Source organism: Mustelus asterias, chromosome 14, assembly GCF_964213995.1.
Source record: "Mustelus asterias chromosome 14, sMusAst1.hap1.1, whole genome shotgun sequence".
NCBI lineage: Eukaryota > Metazoa > Chordata > Chondrichthyes > Carcharhiniformes > Triakidae > Mustelus > Mustelus asterias.
In genome coordinates, this window is record NC_135814.1 from 2,444,756 (window position 1) to 2,465,510 (window position 20,755).

At 50.3% G+C, this 20,755-nt stretch overlaps 1 protein-coding gene across 7 annotated transcripts in view; it reads right to left on the bottom strand.

The window, feature by feature from the left end:
* tns1b (tensin 1b) overlaps positions 1–20,755 on the bottom strand; it is a 668,363-nt gene that overhangs the window by 60,402 nt on the left and 587,206 nt on the right. For all 7 annotated transcript variants that reach the window (XM_078227754.1, XM_078227753.1, XM_078227751.1 and 4 more), the window contains 3 exons: positions 11,167–11,363; positions 10,130–10,199; positions 6,012–6,116 (listed from right to left, as the gene is read on the bottom strand). In XM_078227754.1, coding sequence (XP_078083880.1) covers positions 6,012–6,116; positions 10,130–10,199; positions 11,167–11,363 — 372 coding nt within the window. The remainder of the gene's footprint in view (positions 1–6,011; positions 6,117–10,129; positions 10,200–11,166; positions 11,364–20,755) is intronic.

Genomic DNA, 20,755 nt, shown 5'->3' on the forward strand with positions numbered 1-20,755 from the left:
GCCTCCTCACTTTGACAAATGCTTCCTTTTTCTCTTTGACTAGGCTCACAATATCTCTCGTTATCCAAGGTTCCCAAAACTTGCCATACTTATCCTTCATCCTTACAGGAATGTGTCGGTCCTGAATCCCTATCAACTTACACTTGAAAGCCTCCCACATGCCAGATGTTGATTTGCCCTCAAACATCTGCTCCCAATCTACATTCTTCAGTTCCTGCCTAATATTGTTGTAATTAGCCTTCCCCCAATTTAGCGCCATAACTTGAGGACTACACTTATCTTTATCCATCAGTACCTTAAAGCTTACTGAATTGTGGTCACTGTTCCCGAACTGCTCCCCTACAGAAATATTGACCACCTGGCCAGGCTTATTCCCCAATACCAGGTCCAGTATGGCCCCTTCCCTAGTTGGACTATTGACATACTGTTTCAAGAAACCCTCCTGGATGCTCCTTACAAACTCAGCCCCATCCACACCCCTAGCACTAAGTCCCAGTCAATATCGAGGAAATTAAAATCTCCCACCACAACAACCCTGTTACTTTTACCCCTTGCCCAAATCTGCCTACATAACTGTTACTCTATCTCGCACTGGCAGTTGGGTGGCCTATAGTAAACCCCCAACATTGTGACTTCATCTTTCCTATTCCTGAGCTCTACCCATATTGCCTCGCTGTATGAGCCCTCCGAGGTGTGCCTCCGGAGTACAGCTGTGATATTCTCCTTCACCAGTAGTGCAACTCCCCACCCCTTTTACATCCCCCTCTATCCCGCTTGAAACATCTGTACCCTGGAATGTTAAGCTGCCAATCCTGTCCTTCCCTTAACCAAATCTCTGTAATGGCAACAACATCATAGTTCCTAGTACTAATCCAAGCTCTAAGTTCATCTGCCTTATCTGTGACACTTCTCGCATTGAAACAAATGCACTTCAGTCCACCAGACCCTCTTTGATTTGCAACCCCACCCTGCCTGCTGTTTCTCTGGGTCTTACTGGCCCTACTCTCTGGTTCCCCTTCAGCTAATTCACCTTTGCTTTGGTTCCCACCCCCCTGCCAAACTAGTTTAAATCCTCCCGTGTGACACCAGCAAACCTCCCGGCCAGAATATTTATGCCCCTCCAGTTTAGATGCAACCCGTCCTTCTTGTACAAATCCCATCTGCCCCGGAAGAGACCCCAATGGTCCAGATATCTGAAACCCTCCCTCCTACACCAGCTGTTTAGCCACATGTTGAGCTGCACTATCTTCCTATTCCTCGCCTCACTCGCATGTGGCACGGGAGCAATCCTGAGATTACAACCCTAGAGGTCCTGCTTTTTAACTTTCTACCTAACTCCCTAAACTGCTGCTGCAAGACCTCATCACTCCTCCTACCTGTGTCATTCGTAAAAAGTCAAACAACACCAGGTTAAAGTCCAACAGGTTTATTTGGTAGCAAATGCCACTAGCTTTCGCTTGCTGCTCCTTCGTCAGGTGGAGTGGGAGATGTGCTCACAAACAGGGCATACAGAGACACAAACTCAATTTACAGAATAATGATTGGAATGCTAATCAAGCTAATCAATGCTAATACAGCTAATCAAGTCTTAAAGGTACAGACAATGTGAGTGGAGGGAGCATTAAGCACAGGTTAAAGAGATGTGTATTGTCTCCAGCCAGGACAGTTCGTGAGATTTTGCAAGTCCAGGCAAGTTGTGGGGGTTACAGATAGTGTGACATGAACCCAAGATCCCGGTTGAGGCCGTCCTCATGTGTGCGGAACTTGGCTATCAGTTTCTGCTCAGCGACCCTGCGGTGTCGTGTGTCGTGAAGGCTGCCCTGGAGAACGCTTACCCAAAGATCAGAGGCTGAATGCCCGTGACCGCTGAAGTGCTCCCCAACAGGAAGAGAGCAGTCTTGCCTGGTGATTGTCGAGCGGTGTTCATTCATCCGTTGTCGTAGCGTCTGCATGGTCTCCCCAATGTACCATGCCTCGGGACATCCTTTCCTGCAGCGTATCAGGTAGACAACGTTGGCCGAGTTGCAAGAGTATGTACCGTGTACCTGGTGGATGGTGTTCTCACGTGAGATGATGGCATCTGTGTCGATGATCCAGCACGTCTTGCAGAGGTTGCTGTGGCAGGGTTGTGTGGTGTCGTGGTCACTGTTCTCCTGAAGGCTGGGTAGTTTGCTGCGGACAATGGTCTGTTGAGGTTGTGCGGCTGTTTGAAGGCAAGAAGTGGGGGTGTGGGGATGGCCTTGGCAAGATGTTCGTCTTCATCGATGACATGTTGAAGGCTCCGGAGGAGATGCCGTAGCTTCTCCGCGCCGGGGAAGTACTGGACGACGAAGGGTACTCTGTCCACCGTGTCCCGTGTTTGTCTTCTGAGGAGGTTGGTGCGGCTTTTCGCTGTGGCGCGCTACGACAACGGATGCATGAACACCGCTCGACAATCACCAGGCAAGACTGCTCTCTTCCTGTTGGGGAGCACTTCAGCAGTCACGAGCATTCAGCCTCTGATCTTCGGGTAAACATTCTCCAAAGCGGCCTTCACGACACACGACACCGCAGGGTCGCTGAGCAGAAACTGATAGCCAAGTTCCGCACACATGAGGACGGCTTCAACCGGGATCTTGGGTTCATGTCGCACTATCAGTAACCCCCACAACTTTCCTGGACTTGCAAAATCTCACTAGCTGTCCTGTCTGGAGACAATACACATCTCTTTAACCTGTGCTTAATGCTCTCTCCACTCACATTGTCTGTACCTTTAAGACTTGATTAGCTGTATTAGCATTGATTAGCTTGATTAGCATTCCAATCATTATTCTGTAAATTTAGTTTGTGTCTCTGTATGGCCTGTTTCTGAGCACATCTCCCACTCCACCTGACAAAGGAGCAACGCTCCGAAAGCTAGTGGCATTTGCTTCCAAATAAACCTGTTGGACTTTAACCTGGTGTTGTTTGACTTCTTACTGTGTTCACCCCATCCAACGCCGGCATCTCCACATCATGTCATTAGTACCAATATGTACCACGACCTCTGGCTGTTCACCCTCTCCCTTCAGAATGTTTTCTATCCGTTCAGAGATATCCTGGATCCTGGCACCAGGGAGGCAACATACCATCCTGGAGTCTCTATCACGTCCACAGAAACACCGATCTGCACCCCTAACTATAGAGTCCCCTATAACTGATGCTCTAGTCCTCTTTGTCCCTCCCTGCTTAACAACAGAGTCAGCTGTGTTGCCACTGCTTTGGCTGCTGCTGCTGGTATCCCCTGATAGCCCATCTCCCCCAACAGTATCCAAAACAGTATACTTTTTTTTATAGAAACCCTACAGTGCAGAAGGAGGCCATTCGGCCCATCGAGTCTGCACCGACCACAATCCCACCCAGGCCCTACCCCCACATATTTACCCGCTAATCCCTGTAACCTACGCATTTTTAACCTGGCCAATCAACCTAACCCGCACATCTTTGGACTGTGGGAGGAAACCGGAGCACCCGGAGGAAACCCACGCAGACACGAGGAGAATGTGCAAACTCCACACAGACAGTGACCCGAGCCGGGAATCGAACCCGGGACCCTGGAGCTGTGAAGCAGCAGTGCTCACCACTGTGCTACCGTGCCGCCCTTGTTAGAGAGGGGGATGACCACAGGGGATTCCTGCACTGACTGCCTGTCCCTTCTGGTGGTCACCCATCTATCTGCCTGCACCTTCGGTGTGACCACATCTCTGAAGCTCCTATCTATGACGCTTTCTGCCTCCTTCATGCTCCTACTTGCATTCATCTGCTGCTCCAACCAGTCTGTAAGGAGCTGCAATTGGGTGCACTTCCTGCAGACATAGTCGTCTGAGATGCTGGAAACGTCACGGATCTCCCACATCTCACATCTTTCCATCCCTCCACCTTCTCTCCATAACTCCACACACTCTTCCTTTTCAGATACAATCTAATTCCATTTTGAATGCTTCGATTGAACCTGCCTCCAGCACACAGTGAGGCAGTGCATTCCAAACGCTAACTACTCACTGGGTGAAAAAAATTATTACTCATAGATAATACATCAATGCCAGGAGAAACTGTGCCTGTAACTGAAGAGTGCTTTTTAATTTTTTGGTTGAGCTTCTTTTGGCAATGACCTTCAGTCTGTGTGATCTGATTATTGACCTTTCACCCATTGGAAATCGTTTCTCTTTATTCATCTGAACACTTTCAGAATTTGAACACCTCGGTTAAATCTCCATAATCAACTCTGCTCTTTGCAGAACAACCCCAGCTCCTCCTGTGTCTTCAAGTTAACTTTATTCCCTCATCCCTGATCCCAGTCCAGTGAATCTCCTCTCTATTCTTTTTGAATCCTTCATGTTCTTCCTCAAGGGTGGAGCCCGGAGTTTAATGCAGTTGTTGGGGATGAACTGGTGTTTTATAAAGGTTCTGTCACCTTTGATGATTTGTGTACATTCACCTCTGGCTCTCTCTGTTTCTGTGTCCCTTTTCAAATTGTTCCATTTATATTGTTTCTCCTCAATCTTCCGACCAGAATAAATCACTTGACACTTTTCTGGATTAAACTTCACCTGCTATCCGCCAGCTCATTCATAGAACATAGAACATAGAACACTACAGCGCAGTACAGGCCCTTCGGTCCTCGATGTTGCGCCGACCAATGAAACCAATCTAAAGCCCCTCTAATCTACACTATTCCAATATCATCCATATGTTTATCCAATAACCATTTGAATGATCTTCATGTTGACGAGTCCACTACTGCTGCAGGCAGGGCATTCCACACCCTTACTCCTCTCTGAGTAAAGAACCTACCTCTAACATCTGTCCTATATCTCTCACCCCTCAATTTAAAGCTATGTCCCCTCGTGCTAGCCATCACCATCCGAGGAAAAAGGCTCTCACTATCCATCCTATCTAATCCTCTGATCATCTTGTATGCCTCTATTAAGTCACCTCTTAACCTTCTTCTCTCTAACAAAAACAACCTCAAGCTCCTCATACGATTTTCCCATCATACCAGGCAACATCCTGGTAAATCTCCTCTGCACCCTTTCCAACACTTCCACATCTTTCCTATAATACGGCGACCAGAACATCCGCCTGCCAGCCCATCCTGCTAGCCCATCCCGCCAGCCCATCCCGCCAGCCCATCCTGCCAGCCCATCCCGCCAGCCCATCCTGCCAGCCCATCCTGCCAGCCCATCCTGCCAGCCCATCCTGTCAGCACATCCTGCCAGCCCATCCTGCCAGCCCATCCTGTCAGCCCATCCTGCCAGCCCATCCCACCAGCCCATCCCGCCAGCCCATCCTGCCAGCCCATTCTGCCCACCAGCCCATTCTGCCCACCAGCCCATTCCACCTGCCAGCCCATCCTGCCAGCACATCCTGCCAGCCCATCCTGCCAGCCCATCCTGCCAGCCCATTCTGCCCACCAGCCATCCCATTCCGCCAGCCCATTCTGCCAGCCAGTCTGTGCTATGTGACGTTCCTCGCTACTCTCCTCACTTTGTGTCATCTGCAAATTTCAGTTTTGCCTGGTCGGTCTAAGTCCAGGAGGATCATTTTCATCTCCCTAAAGTAGGTGGCTTTGGTAAGATCAAAGGTTAATAAATGCAGCCTCCCTCACCTGATGAAGGAGCAGCTCTCTGAAAGTTCGTGATACCAAATCAACCTGTTGGACTTTAACCTGGTGTTGTGAGACTTCTGACTGTTCATTTTTAATACATTCTGACTGGGAAGCCCCAACCATAGGAAACACAGCAGGTAACAGGTGGTCAGCAATGCCGGAGCCAAGAGATTTTGCAGTATTTGCCACCCTCTTCTCCATCTCCTTCTTGCTCTCTCTGTCTCCAACTCTCTTCTCCCTCTCTGTCTCCCCCTCCGTCTCCACCTCCATGTCTGTCTTCCTCTTCATCTCTGCCTCTTTCTCTCTCTCTCACTCTGCGTTTTGCTTTCCTCTCTGTGATGCAGCTTTGTGTAGGGTTGACTGTTGTGTTAAGGGATGACCTTACCTTGTCCGAGAGCTGCTGACTGGAGGAGAACATCAGCTGGATTGTGAGGTTTCAGGCCCAGTGCAGAGAGTGGGGTCTTAGCTAGTCCTGGTGGTGACCGGACAGCTGCAATAAAACAAGAGGTTTAAAACTTAGAAAAGGAGACAGAGAAAGGAGTCAACTTGATAAAATGTCAGTATTCTCCCAGTGGGAGTGACAGGTTGGAAGGCAGGGGAGCCGGGCAGTCCAAATAGCTGCTCGAAGCATTCCAGTCCCCGGGAAAGCCTCCTGTAGCTGGGCTGGCATGCAGATTGGGCTGGACAGTTAATACCCCAGTGAGGCCATTTCAAACACTTGCTCACATTTTTTCACCAATCTCATTTCTGACGCGTGTGGCTTGTGACTCCCAGTTCGTGCCAATGTCAGGAAATTTAGCCCCAAGGCACAGGACGCAGAGACACAGTCTGCTGGGACACAGTCTGCTGGGACACAGTCGGCTGGGACACAGGGATACAGTGTGCTGGGACACCATCTGCTGGGACAGAGTCAGCTGGGATACAGTCTGCTGGGACACAGTCTGCTGGGACACAGTCGGCTGGGACACAGGGATACAGTGTGCTGGGACACCATCTGCTGGGACAGAGTCAGCTGGGATACAGTCTGCTGGGATACAGTCTGCTGGGACACAGTCTGCTGGGACACAGTCTGCTGGGACGCAGTCTGCTGGGACGCAGTCTGCTGGGACGCAGTCTGCTGGGACGCAGTCTGCTGGGATACAGTCAGCTTGGATACAGTCTGTCGGGGTATGGTCTGCTGGGATACCATCTTCTGGGACACGGTCTGCTGGGATACAATCTGGGACACAGTCTGCTGGGATACAGTCTGGGACACAGTTTGCTGGGATAGATTCTTCCGGGACACAATCCGCTGGGATACAGTCCGGGATATAGTTTGCTGGGATGCAGTCTGGGACACTGTTTGCTGGGATACATTCTTCTGGACTCAATCCGCTGGGATATAGTCTGCTGGGATATCGTCTTCTGGGATGCAGTCTGCTGAGATGAAGTCTGCTGAGTTGCAGTTGGCTGGGACACAGTCTGCTGGGATACAGTTTCCTGGGACACAGTCTGCTGGGATACAGTTTCCTGGGACACAGTCTGCTGGGACACAGTCCGCTGGGACACAGTGTATCAGTGTATGATCTGGGATACCCTCTGCTGCCAGGGAATCCTCAGGACGGTGGGGAGGGGTGGTCATCATCAACGCGAGCAGAAGAAGCTGCCAGCAGGAATGGTTGGAAAATTTTGGCCACAGAGTATTTCTTAAATGGCGAGAGGTTGGGCAGTGTGGACCATCAAAGGGATTTGGCTGTCTTTGTTCATGAGTCACTGAAAGCAAACTTGCAGATACAGCAAACAATGAGGAAGACAAACGTTGGTCTTTATGATAATGATGGTTTTGGAGTAAGGAGTTTTACAGTATCTGTTTCGTGTCCTGCTGAGGCTGCACCGGAAGCATTGTGTGCAGTTCTAGACTCTTTGCTGAAGGAAAGATGGACTTTCCACAGAGTGAGTGCAATGAAGGTTTACAAATCTAACTCCTGGGATGGAGGGATTGTCCAATGAGGAACGATTAAATAGATTATGCCTTTATTCTTTAGAATTTAGAGATGTGATTGCGTTCTGCGTAAAGAATTCTTCCAGGACTCGACTTGTCCAATGTGGGAAGGATGGTTCCTCTGGCTGGGAGTTCTCGAGCCAGTCAACACAGTCTCAGAATGAGAGGGAGGCAATTCCAGACTCAGGTGAGGAAGAAATTCTTCACTCAGAGGGTGGTGAATCTTTGGAATTCTCTATCCCAGAGGGCTATGGAGACTCAGTCATCGGGTATGTTCATGACGGATCGATCAATTTCTACATATTAAAAATATCAAGGGATATGAGGATAGACCGGGAAGTAAAATATCAGCCATGGTCTCATTCATTGATGGAGCGAGCGGGATCGTAGGACTGCATCGTCTACTCCGGCCCCTCATTCTAATGTTCATATGATGAGTTTGGAATTGATACAGGGCTATGGGGATAGAGCGGGGCAGTGGGATTAGTTTGGGATTGATACAGGGCTATGGGGATAGAGCGGGACTGTGGGATTAGTTTGGGGATTGATACAGGGCTATAGGGAGAGAGCGTGACTGTGGGATTAGTTTGGGGATTGATACAGGGCTATGGGGATAGAGCGGGACTGTGGGATTAGTTTGGGGATTGATACAGGGCTATAGGGAGAGAGCGTGACAGTGGGATTAGTTTGGGGATTGTTACAGGTCTATGGGGAGAGAGTGGGGCAGTGGGATTAGTTTGGGGATTGTTACAGGTCTATGGGGAGAGAGCAGGGCAGTGGGATTAGTTTGGCGATTGATACAGGGCAATGGAGAGATAGCAGGACATGGGAATAGTCTGGGATTGATACAGGGCTATGGGGAGAGAGTGGGCAGTGGGATTAGTTGGGATCAATACAGGGCTATGGGGGACGAGCGGGGTAGTGGGATTAGTTTTGCCTTGATATTGGGCTATGGGGACAGAGCAGGATAGTGGGAATAGTTTGGGGATTGATGCAGGGCAATGGGGAGAGAGCGGGGCAGTAGGATTAGCTTGGCCATTGATACTGGGTTATGTGGAGACAGCGGGGCAGTGGTAGTGAATTCCACAGGCTCACCACTCTCTGAGTGAAGAAATGTCTCCTTATCTCTGTCCTAAACTGTCTACTTTGTGACCCCCTGGTTCTGGACACCCCCAATAACATCCTTCCTCAGATAAGGAGACCAAAACTGCACACAATATTTCAGCTGTGGCCTCACCAAGGCCTGTATAATTTGCAGCAAGGCTATGGGGAGAGAGTGGGGCAGAGGGATGAGATTGGCGTTGATACAGGGCTATGGGGAGAGAGTGGGGCAGTGGGATTAGTTTGGTGTTGATACAGGGCTATGGGGAGAGAGTGGGGCAGAGGGATGAGATTGGTGTTGATACAGGGCTATGGGGAGAGAGTGGGGCAGAGGGATGAGATTGGCGTTGATACAGGGCTATGGGGAGAGAGTGGGGCAGAGGGATGAGATTGGTGTTGATACAGGGCTATGGGGAGAGAGTGGGGCAGTGGGATGAGATTGGTGTTGATACAGGGCTATGGGGAGAGAGTGGGGCAGAGGGATGAGATTGGTGTTGATACAGGGCTACGGGGAGAGAGTGGGGCAGAGGGATGAGATTGGTGTTGATACAGGGCTATGGGGAGAGAGTGGGGCAGTGGGATGAGATTGGTGTTGATACAGGTCTATGGGGAGAGAGTGGGGCAGTGGGATGAGATTGGTGTTGATACAGGTCTATGGGGAGAGAGTGGGGCAGAGGGATGAGATTGGTGTTGATACAGGGCTATGGGGAGAGAGCGGGGCAGTGGGATGAGATTGGTGTTGATACAGGTCTATGGGGAGAGAGTGGGGCAGTGGGATGAGATTGGTGTTGATACAGGGCTATGGGGAGAGAGTGGGGCAGAGGGATGAGATTGGTGTTGATACAGGGCTATGGGGAGAGAGTGGGGCAGTGGGATGAGATTGGTGTTGATACAGGGCTATGGGGAGAGAGCGGGGCAGTGGGATGAGATTGGTGTTGATACAGGTCTATGGGGAGAGAGTGGGGCAGAGGGATGAGATTGGTGTTGATACAGGGCTATGGGGAGAGAGTGGGGCAGAGGGATGAGATTGGTGTTGATACAGGGCTACGGGGAGAGAGTGGGGCAGAGGGATGAGATTGGTGTTGATACAGGGCTATGGGGAGAGAGTGGGGCAGAGGGATGAGATTGGTGTTGATACAGGGCTATGGGGAGAGAGTGGGGCAGAGGGATGAGATTGGCGTTGATACAGGGCTATGGGGAGAGAGTGGGGCAGTGGGATGAGATTGGCGTTGATACAGGGCTATGGGGAGAGAGTGGGGCAGTGGGATTAGTTTGGTGTGTGTATGTGTGACATGTGGCAGGCTGATTTGACACAGATAATCTTTCCTGTTTCCTTCACTTTCCACAATTCTGGGAATGCAGGAATTCACTGATTGAGGTAAAGAGTAAAATATATCACCCAATAAAAAAACAGTTCTCACCCCCACTGCTGGGACTGGTTGGTGATCTTTCCATCTCTTCGAATGCTTCTCTGTAGCTGTGCATGTTGGGCTGGTAACGACAGAGCGAGACAAAGTGATGAAGACAGTTAAAAGAAAAGAGCAGCAAGATGAGAGAAGTGTAAGATTCGAATCTAAACACTCTTCATCTTCAACTCAGGTGTGAGTCTGCACTCGAAGCATTATCAAATCAAACAAACAGGTGCAGGCCATTCAGTCCCTTCAGCTGTTACACAGGGACATCAGAGGCCATTCAGCCCTCAGTTGATAATGTTGAGCGTACTGGATAGCTTTGAGTGTATTTGGCAGCTTTGAGCTCACTGGATAGCACAGCGTGTACATTGAAATAGCTTTTAAGTGCACTCGTTATTTTTGCGCACACATCACATTTGATGTCAAATTAATAGAAGCATAGAAACTAGAAGCAGGAGAAGGCCATTCGGCCCTCTCACCCTGCTCCGCCATTGATCTTGATCATGGCTGACCATCGAGTACAATATCCTGATTCCCCCCTCCCCCCTCGCCTTCCCCTACATCCCTTGATCCCTTTAGCCCCAAGAGCTGTATCTAATTTCTTCTTGAAATCAGGCAGTTCCAAATTAAAACTTTTGATGTGAATTTGTAATTGAGGACATTGGGAACGCTCGAAACCAGATGTTTTGAGCTGGATGCCCTCCCGTATACTGAAGGTGGATTATCCTCCAGGGGTATCACAGTCTGACTGGGGTTATACAGGCTGCTGATATCCCTCATTGGGCGGAGGTGCAATTCTTTCAATCAGAAACAAATCCCAGCTGCTGATATCTGTGTGGGAATGACTTGTCGTTCTCCCTAACTGCCCACAACATTCAAATCTCATTCCCTGGGAAAGCCAGTCACTTCAGCAATCCCCGAGCGCAGCCTAACACACACAGTGGACCAGCAGGGATCAGCGACAGGAGCTGGAATGAGGCTTACCCGACCTCAGTGAGAGTCAGTGTCTGCAATAAAACCCCAAAACCCAGTCAGCACAATCTCACCTCCTTGGGTCGTCCACCTGGGTTAGCAGCAATAGAACTAGCCAGCTCAGGGGACACGCAGCGTACTGGGGAACGCAAGGGTGGGCTCCGGGAGCCAGCACTATCATTGCCACTGTTCTCATACTGCCCCTCACTAGTAGTTCGTCGTCTGGATGTCGGTCCCATCTCCTCAGGGCTTGTAGTCTGTGACCTGACACCTGGGGCAAAGCAGAAACGACAAATAACTAACAGCATCAATACGAGCAGCACAATCTCTCCAGAGACCGGCGAGAATGACACTCCCCCTACCGCACCCCCCGCAAACAGCGACACTCCCCTCCCCCAGCGACACTCCCCCTCCCACACTCCCCGCAAACAGTGACACTCCCCTCCCCCAGCGACACTCCCCTCCCCCAGCGACACTCCCCCTCCCACACTCCCCGCAAACAGCGACACTCCCCTCCCCCAGCGACACTCCCCCTCCCACACTCCCCGCAAACAGTGACACTCCCCTCCCCCAGCGACACTCCCCTCCCCCAGCGACACTCCCCCTCCCACACTCCCCGCAAACAGCGACACTCCCCTCCCCCAGCGACACTCCCCCTCCCACACCCTCCGCAAACAGTGACACACCCCCTCCCACACCCCCCGCAAACAGCGACACTCCCCTCCCCCAGCGACACTCACCCTCCCACACTCTCCGCAAACAGTGACACACCCCCTCCCACACCCCCCACAAACAGTGACACACCCCCTCCCACACCCCCCGCAAACAGCGACACTCCCCTCCCCCAGTGACACTCCCCCTCCCACACCCCCCACAAACAGCGACACTCCCCTCCCCCAGGGACACTCCCCTCCCCCAGCGACACTCCCCTCCCTCAGCGACACTCCCCTTCCCCAGCGACACTCCCCGTCCCACACCCCCCACAAACAGCGACACTCCCCTCCCCCAGCGACACTCCCTTCCCTCAGCGACACTCCCCTCCCTCAGCGACACTCCCCGTCCCACACCCCCCACAAACAGCGACACTCCCCTCCCTCAGCGACATTCCCCCTCCCACACCCCCCCAAACAGCGACACTCCCCCTCCCTCATTGACACTCCCCCTCCCACACCCCCCACAAACAGCGACACTCCCCTCCCCCAGGGACACTCCCCTCCCCCAGCGACACTCCCCTCCCTCAGCGACACTCCCCTCCCCCAGCGACACTCCCCGTCCCACACCCCCCACAAACAGCGACACTCCCCTCCCCCAGCGACACTCCCCTCCCTCAGCGACACTCCCCTCCCTCAGCGACACTCCCCGTCCCACACCCCCCACAAACAGCGACACTCCCCTCCCTCAGCGACATTCCCCCTCCCACACCCCCCCAAACAGCGACACTCCCCCTCCCTCATTGACACTCCCCCTCCCTCAGCGACACTCTCCCTCCCTCATTGACACTCCCCTCCCTCAGTGACACTCCCCCTCCCCGTCCCTCAGCGAGACTCCCCCTCCCCCAGCGACACTCACCTCCCCCAGCGACACTCCCCTCCCTCAGCGACACTCCCCCTCCCTCAGCGACACTCCCCCTCCCTCAGTGACACTCCCCCTCCCCCTACCTCAACGATACTCCCCCTCCCTCATTGACACTCCCCTCCCCAGGGACACTCCCCCTCCCACAAAGACTCTACCCTCTCTCAGCGACACTACCCCTCCCTCATTGACACTCCCCTCCCTCAGCAACACTCCCCCTCCCTCACTGACACACCCCTCCCTCAGCAACACTCCCCCTCCCTCAGTGACACTCCCCCTCCCCGTCCCTCAGCGACACCCCCTCCCCCAGCGACACTCCCCTCCCCCAGCGACACTCCCCTCCCCCAGCGACAATCCCCCTCCCTCAGTGACACTCCTCCTCCCTCACTGACACACCCCTCCCTCAGCAACACTCCCCCTCCCTCAGTGACACTCCCCCTCTCCGTCCCTCTGCGACACTCCCTCTCCCTCAGCGACACTCCCCTCCCTCTGCGACACTCCCCCTCCCTCAGCGACACTCCCCCTCCCTCAGAGACACTCCCCTCCCTCAGCGACACTCCCCCTCCCTCAGCGACACCCCCCCTCAGCGACACTCCCCTCCCTCAGCGACACTCCCCCTCCCTCAGCGACACTCCCCCTCCCTCAGCGACACTCCCCCTCCCTCAGCGACACTCCCCTCCCTCAGAAACACTCCCCTCCCTCAGCGACACTCCCCTCCCCCAGCGACACTCCCCTTCCCGCAGCGACACTCCCCTCCCTCTGCGACACTCCCCCTCCCTCAGCGACACTCCCCTCCCTCAGCGACACTCCCCTCCCTCAGCGACACTCCCCCTCCCTCAGCGACACTCCCCCTCCCTCAGTGTCACTCCCCCTCCCTCAGACACTGACACCCTTCCATCACTTAAACTCTGTTTCCCTCGGATGCTGTCATACTTTCCCAGCTGATATTCCATTGGGAAAATGTTTGTGCCTCGTAACTTGTAGGTGAAATGTCTGACTCTCGGTTTACACCCCAGGCACCGAGAGATCCAAGATGAAATGTAATTGGAGCAAAAGAGTGTTATTCTGACAGCACTATTGTTTAAGATGGGAGAAACACTGTTTGGACAGCCAATGAAACACCCAACTAGTCAGTGCCATTGTCTCAGCAGCCGTAGACATTCCAATGCACGGCCCCTGTTCCAGACCTCCCCACGATTCAGGCCAGCAAGGAAAGCCAAGACAATCGTTATTTCCTTTTGTGAAACAGGTGAGCCACATGCAAGAGTGTGACTGGTCCTCATAGCTCCAGTATGTCCATAACACTGACCACAGGGGGGTAAATAAGCAGCATTTAACCCACAGAGTAACATTCAGATATCAAATGAGATTTAATTGAGGTGTTCAAAATTGTGAGCAGTTCTGATGGAGTCAGATTTTTCACTGGCGGAAGATCAGTATGTGGAGATGCCGGCATTGGACTGGGGTAAGCACAGTAAGAAGTCTCACAACACCAGGTTGAAGTTCAACACGTTTATTTGGCAGCAGAAGCTTTCGGAGCTTCTGCTGCCAAACTCTTTGCGTCTGTATATGCTCTGTTTGTGAACACAAGTCCTCACTCACCTGATGAAAGAGCAGCGCTCCGAAAGCTTGTGCTGCCAAATAAACGTGTTGGACTTTAACCTGGCGTTGTGAGACTTCTTACGGAGGTTCAGTAACCAGGGGGACACAGATTTAAGTCAATTGGCAAAAAAAAGAGAGCGAGTTAGGAGAATTATGATCTGGAAGGCGCTGCCCAAATGGCCAGCAGAAGCAGATTCAATAATAACTTTCAAAAGCGGAATTGGATAAAAACTTGTGAAGGAAATAATCACAGGACTCTGGAGAAAGAGCAGAGTGGGGCTAATTGGGATATTCTTTCAAAGGGCTAGCACAGGCATGATGGGATAAATGACCTCCTGTGCTGTAAGATACACTGAGGAAGTGGCTGATGGCTTCATCTCCTCTGCATTGGAATGTTTGGCAGAAAACCGAGAGCTCCTCACATTCACCCCCGTGGACTTCCTGAAACTGGGGAGTGACAAAGGCAGGAGTCTCTCATGATCATTTGTCTCCTTTCTGCCTGGCTTAACCCAGATAAGTTAACAGCTGTACTTTCAGGTCATCTTGAAATGGGCCCATCTGTGCATCCAAGTCACTCATGCTGATTTTATCTGGACAACCAGTTGCCCTTCAAGACCTTTGATCTCAGAGGTCAAGTCTCTGCAAGAATTACCTGAGTGGACAGTGACTGGGGTTCTGATTCATCCTCTAGAGGAATACGGACAGTTTAATCGCCAGTGTGATTCACCCTCCGACCTCTGTACTCACCCTCAGATAGATCACAACTTTCTCTTCCAAATGAGCAAATGAACACCCACAGAAGCCAGAGGGGAACACGAGGAGACCCATTCAGCCCCTTGAGCCTGTTACACAGAGGACCCATTCAGCCTTTCAAACTTGTTACAGAGGAACAGGAGGAGGCCATTCAGCCCCTTGAGTCCGTTATACAGGAACAGAAAGAGGCAATTCAGCTGTCTTTACTTTGCATACAATCCTGGGGAGCTGTATACCTGCACACACGCACACACACACCTTGTTTAAATGTTTGGTATTGATGGAAAATTCCGGACAGTCCTAAGTGGTAAACAATTCCGTCTCAACTTGTCTTACTGCTGACTCTACGTGACAAGAAGATGTTCTATTACCTCAGGCCTGGCTCAGACTTTACGCCAATGATTTACTATGTGTTTAACATATCCCCATGGAAACCACCACACACTAACGCAAAGCTGCATCAATTCACAAAAGGCCAGAGAAATTTCCAGAACTGTCAAGAGAGAAATGAAGAAGTGATTCAGTTCTCGGTAAATATTTATAGTTTCCTGTACACGGAAGTGCCTGAATGGACAAGCCAATCAAAGCCTTTACAAATGTGAAGCCCCCACAAGCCTGTCTGCGTGGGTTTCCTCCGGGTACTCCCGTTTCCTCCCACAGTCCAAAGATGTGCGGGTTATATGGATTAACCATGGTAAATGTGTGGGCTTAAGGGGATAGGTTGGGAGATGGGCTTGGGTAGATGCACTTTTGGAGAGTCAGTGTTGACACGATAGGTTGAATGGCCCTTTCTGTAGTGCAGGGATTCTATTCTGTGGGGTGTGTATATGGGTGGGGTGGATCATGTATATGGATGTTGTGTAGTGTGTAAATAGACGTTGTGCAGTGTATATGCGTGTGTGTGAGGTGTATACGGATGGTATGCTGTGTATATGAATGGGTGTGTGGCATACATAGATGATGGGTGGATTATATGGATGGGGTGAGATGTGTATTTAGATGGGTTTGTATGGGTGTATATGGATGGGTATGAGGTGTATATGGATGGTTATGTGGTGTATATAGATGGGTGTGAGGTGTATATGGATGGTTATGTGGTGTATATGGATGGTTTGAGGTGTATATGGATGGTGTGAGATGTATATGGATGCTGAGTGGTGTATATGGATGGTGTGAGGCATGTATATGAATGGTGTGAAGCGTGCAGAGGGACAGGTAGTATTGAGGAAGCAGGGGGACTGCAGAAGGACTTGGGCAGGTTAGGAGAGTGGGCAAAGAAGTGGCAGATGGAATACAATGTGGAAAAGTGTGAGGTTATGAACTTTGGAAGGAGGAATGGAGACATAGACTATTTTCTAAATGGGAAAATGCTTAGGAAATCAGAAACACGAAGGGACTTGGGAGTCATTGTTCAAGATTCTCTTAAGGTTAACATGCAGGTTCAGTCGGCAGTTAGGAAGGCAAATGCAATGTCAGCATTCATGTCGAGAGGGCTAGAATACAAGAGCAGGGATGTACTTCTGAGGCTGTATAAGGCTCTGGTCAGACACCATTTGGAGTATTGTGAGCAGTTTTGGGCCTCATATCTAAGGAAGGATGTGCTGGCCTTGGAAAGGGTCCGGAGGAGGTTCACAAGAATGATCCCTGGAATGAAGAGCTTGTCATATGAGGAATGGTTGAGGACTCTGGGTCTGTACTCGTTGGAGTTTAGAAGGATGAGAGGGGATCTTACTGAAACTTACAGGATACTGCGAGGCCTGGATAGAGTGGACATGGAGAGGGTGCTTCCACTAGTAGGAAAAACTAGAACCAGAGGGCACAACCTCAGGCCAATGGGACGATCCTTTAAAGCAGAGATGAGGAGGAATTTCTTCAGCCAGAGAGTGGTGAATCTGTGGAACCTTTTGCTGCAGAAGGCTGTGGAGGCCAGGTCACTAAGTGTCTTTAAGACAGAGATAGGTAGGTTCTTGATTAATAAGGGGATCAGGGGTTATGGGGAAAAGGCAGGAGAATGGGGATGAGAAAAATATCAGCCATGATTGAATGGCGGAGCAGACTCGATGGGCCGAGTGGCCTAATTCTGCTCCTATGTCTTATGGTCTTATGTGCATATGGATGGTGTGTGGGTATGTATGTGGATGGTATGGGTCATGTATACGGATGGCATGGATGCTGCTAGGTGTATATTGATGGTGTGAAATGTATATGGATGATGTGGGATGTGTATTTGGATGGTGTGAGGTGTAAATAGATGGGTGCAAGCTGTATATGGATGGTATGAGGTGTATATGGATGAGTGTGAGGTGTATATGGATGGGTGTGAGGAGTATATGGATGGTGTGAGGTGTATATAGAACATAGAACATTACAGCGCAGTACAGGCCCTTCGGTCCTCGATGTTGCGCCGATCAATGAAACCAATCTAAATCCCCTCTAATCTACACTATTCCAATATCATCCATATGTTTATCCAATACCCATTTGAATGCTCTTAATGTTGACGAGTCCACTACTGCTGCAGGCAGGGCATTCCACACCCTTACTACTCTCTGAGTAAAGAACCTACCTCTAACATCTGTCCGATATCTCTCACCCCTCAATTTAAAGCTATGTCCCCTCGTGTTAGCCATCACCATCCGAGGAAAAAGGCTCTCACTATCCACCCTATCTAATCCTATGATCATCTTGTATGCCTCTATTAAGTCACCTCTTAACCTTCTTCTCTCTAACGAAAACAACCTCAAGTCCCTCAGCCTTTACTCATACGATCTTCCCACCATACCAGGCAACATCCTGGTAAATCTCCTCTGCACCCTTTCCAACGCTTCCACATCTTTCCTATAATGCGGCGATCAGAACTGTACGCAATACTCCAAGTGCGGCCGCACCAGAGTTTTGTACAGTTGCAGCATGACCTCATGGCTCCGAAACTCAATTCCTCTACCAATAAAAGCTAACACACCGTATGCCTTCTTAACAACCCTATCAACCTGGGTGCCAACTTTCAGGGATCTCTGCACATGGACACCCAGATCCCTCTGTTCATCCACACTACCAAGTATCTTATTATTAGCCCAGTACTCTGTATTCCTGTTACTCCTTCCAAAGTGAATCACCTCACACTTTTCTGCATTAAACTCCATTTGCCACCTCTCAGCCCAGCTCTGCAGCTTATCTATGTCCCTCTGTAACCTGCCACTTCCCTCCGCACTGTCTACAACTCCACCGACTTTAGTGTCATCCGCAAATTTACTAATCCATCCTTCTACGCCCTCATCCAGGTGATTTATAAAGATGACAAACAGCAGTGGCCCCAAAACAGATCCTTGTGGTACACCACTAGTAACTGAACTCCAGGATGAATATTTCCCATCAACCACCATCCTCTATTTTCTTACAACTAGCCAATTCCTGATCCAAACTACTAAATCACCCTCAATCCCATGTGTCCGTATTTTCTGCAATAGCTTACCATGGGGAACCTTATCAAACGCTTTGCTGAAATCCATATACACCACATCAACCACTTTACCCTCATCCACCTCTTTGGTCACTTTCTCAAAGAACTCAATAAGGTTTGTGAGGCACGACCTACGCTTCACAAAACCGTGCTGACTATCCCCAATCAAATTATTCCTTTCCAGGTGATTATAAATCCTATCTCTGATAATCCTTTCCAAAACTTTGCCCACAACTGAAGTAAGGCTCGCCGGTCTATCATTACCAGGGTTGTCCCTACTCCCCTTCTTGAACAAGGGGACAACATTTGCTATCCTCCAATCTTCTGGCACTGTTCCTGTAGACAATGACGACACAAAGATCAAAGCCAAAGGCTCTGCAATCTCCTCTCTAGCCTCCCAGAGAATCCTAGGATAAATCCCATCCAGCCCAGGGGACTTATCTACTTTAACCCTTTCCAGAATTGCTAACACCTCCTCCTTATGAACCTCAATCCCGTCCAGTCCAACAGCCTGCATCTCAGTACTCCCCCCGACAACACTGTCCCTCTCCTGTGTGAATACCGACGAAAAATATTCATTTAGTACCTCTCCTATCTCTTCAGACTCCACGCACAACTTCCCACGACTGTCCTTGACTGGCCCTAATCCTACCCCAGTCATTCTTTTACTCCTGACATACCTATAGAAAGCTTTAGGGTTTTCCTTGATCCTACCTGCCAAAGATTTCTCATGTCCCCTCCTGGCTCTTCTTAACTCTTTCTTTAGGTCCTTCCTGGCTAACTTGTAACTCTCAAGCGCCTTAACTGAGCCTTCACGTCTCATCTTTACATAAGTCTCCTTCTTCCTCTTCACAAGAGATTCAACCTCCTTAGTAAACCACGGTTCCCTCACACGTCTGCTTCCTCCCTGCCTGACAGGTACATATTTATCAAGGACGTGTAGTAGCTGTTCTTTGAACAAGCTCCACATTACAATTGTGCCCATCCCCTGCAGTTTCCTTCCCCAACCTATGCCACCTAAATCTCACCTAATCGCATCATAATTTCCTTTCCCCCAGCTATAAGTCTTGCCCTTCGGTATATACCTATCCCTTTCCATTGCTAAGGTAAATGTAATAGAATTGTGGTCACTATCACCAAAGTGCTCACCTACCTCCAAATCTAACACCTGGCCTGGTTCATTACCCAGTACCAAATCCAATGTGGCCTTGCCTCTTGTTGGTCTATCTACATACTGCGTCAGGAAGCCTTCCTGCACACATTGGACAAAAACTGACCCCTCTAAAGTACTCAAACTATCGCGTTTCCAGTCAATATTTGTAAAGTTAAAGTCCCATATGGATGGGTGTGAGGAGTATATGGATGGTTTGAGGTGTTTATGGATGGTTTGAGCTGTATATGGATTGCTGTGTGGTGTATATGGATGGTTTGAGGTATATATGGATGGTTTGAGGTGTATATGGATGGATGTGAGGTGTATATTGATGGGTGTCAAGGGTATATAAAGAACAAAGAACAAAGAACAGTATAGCACAGGAAACAGGCCCTTCAGCCCTCCAAGACTGTGCCGCTCCTTGGTCCAACTAGACCAATCATTTGTATCCCTCCATTCCCAGGCTGCTCATGTGACTATCCAGGTAAGTCTTAAACGATGTCAGCGTGTCTGCCTCCACCACCCTACTTGGCAGTGCATTCCAGGCCCCCACCACCCTCTGTGTAAAAAACATCCCTCTGATATCTGAGTTATACTTCGCCCCTCTCACCTTGAGCCCGTGACCCCTCATGATCGTCACTTCTGATCTGGGAAAAAGCTTCCCACCGTTCACCCTATCTATCCCCTTCATAATCTTGTACACCTCTATTAGATCTCCCCTCATTCTCCGTCTTTCCAGGGAGAACAACCCCAGTCTACCCAATCTCTCCTCATAGCTAAGACCCTCCATACCAGGCAACATCCTGGTAAACCTTCTCTGCACTCTCTCTGAAGCCTCCACGTCCTTCTGGTAGTGCGGCGACCAGAACTGGACGCAGTACTCCAAATGTGGCCTAACCAGCGTTCTATACAGCTGCATCATCAGACTCCAGCTTTTATACTCTATACCCCGTCCTATAAAGGCAAGCATACCATATGCCTTCTTCACCACCTTCTCCACCTGTGTTGCCACCTTCAAGGATTTGTGGACTTGCGCACCTAGGTCCCTCTGTGTTTCTATACTCTTGATGACTCTGCCATTTATTGTATAACTCCTCCCTACATTATTTCTTCCAAAATGCGT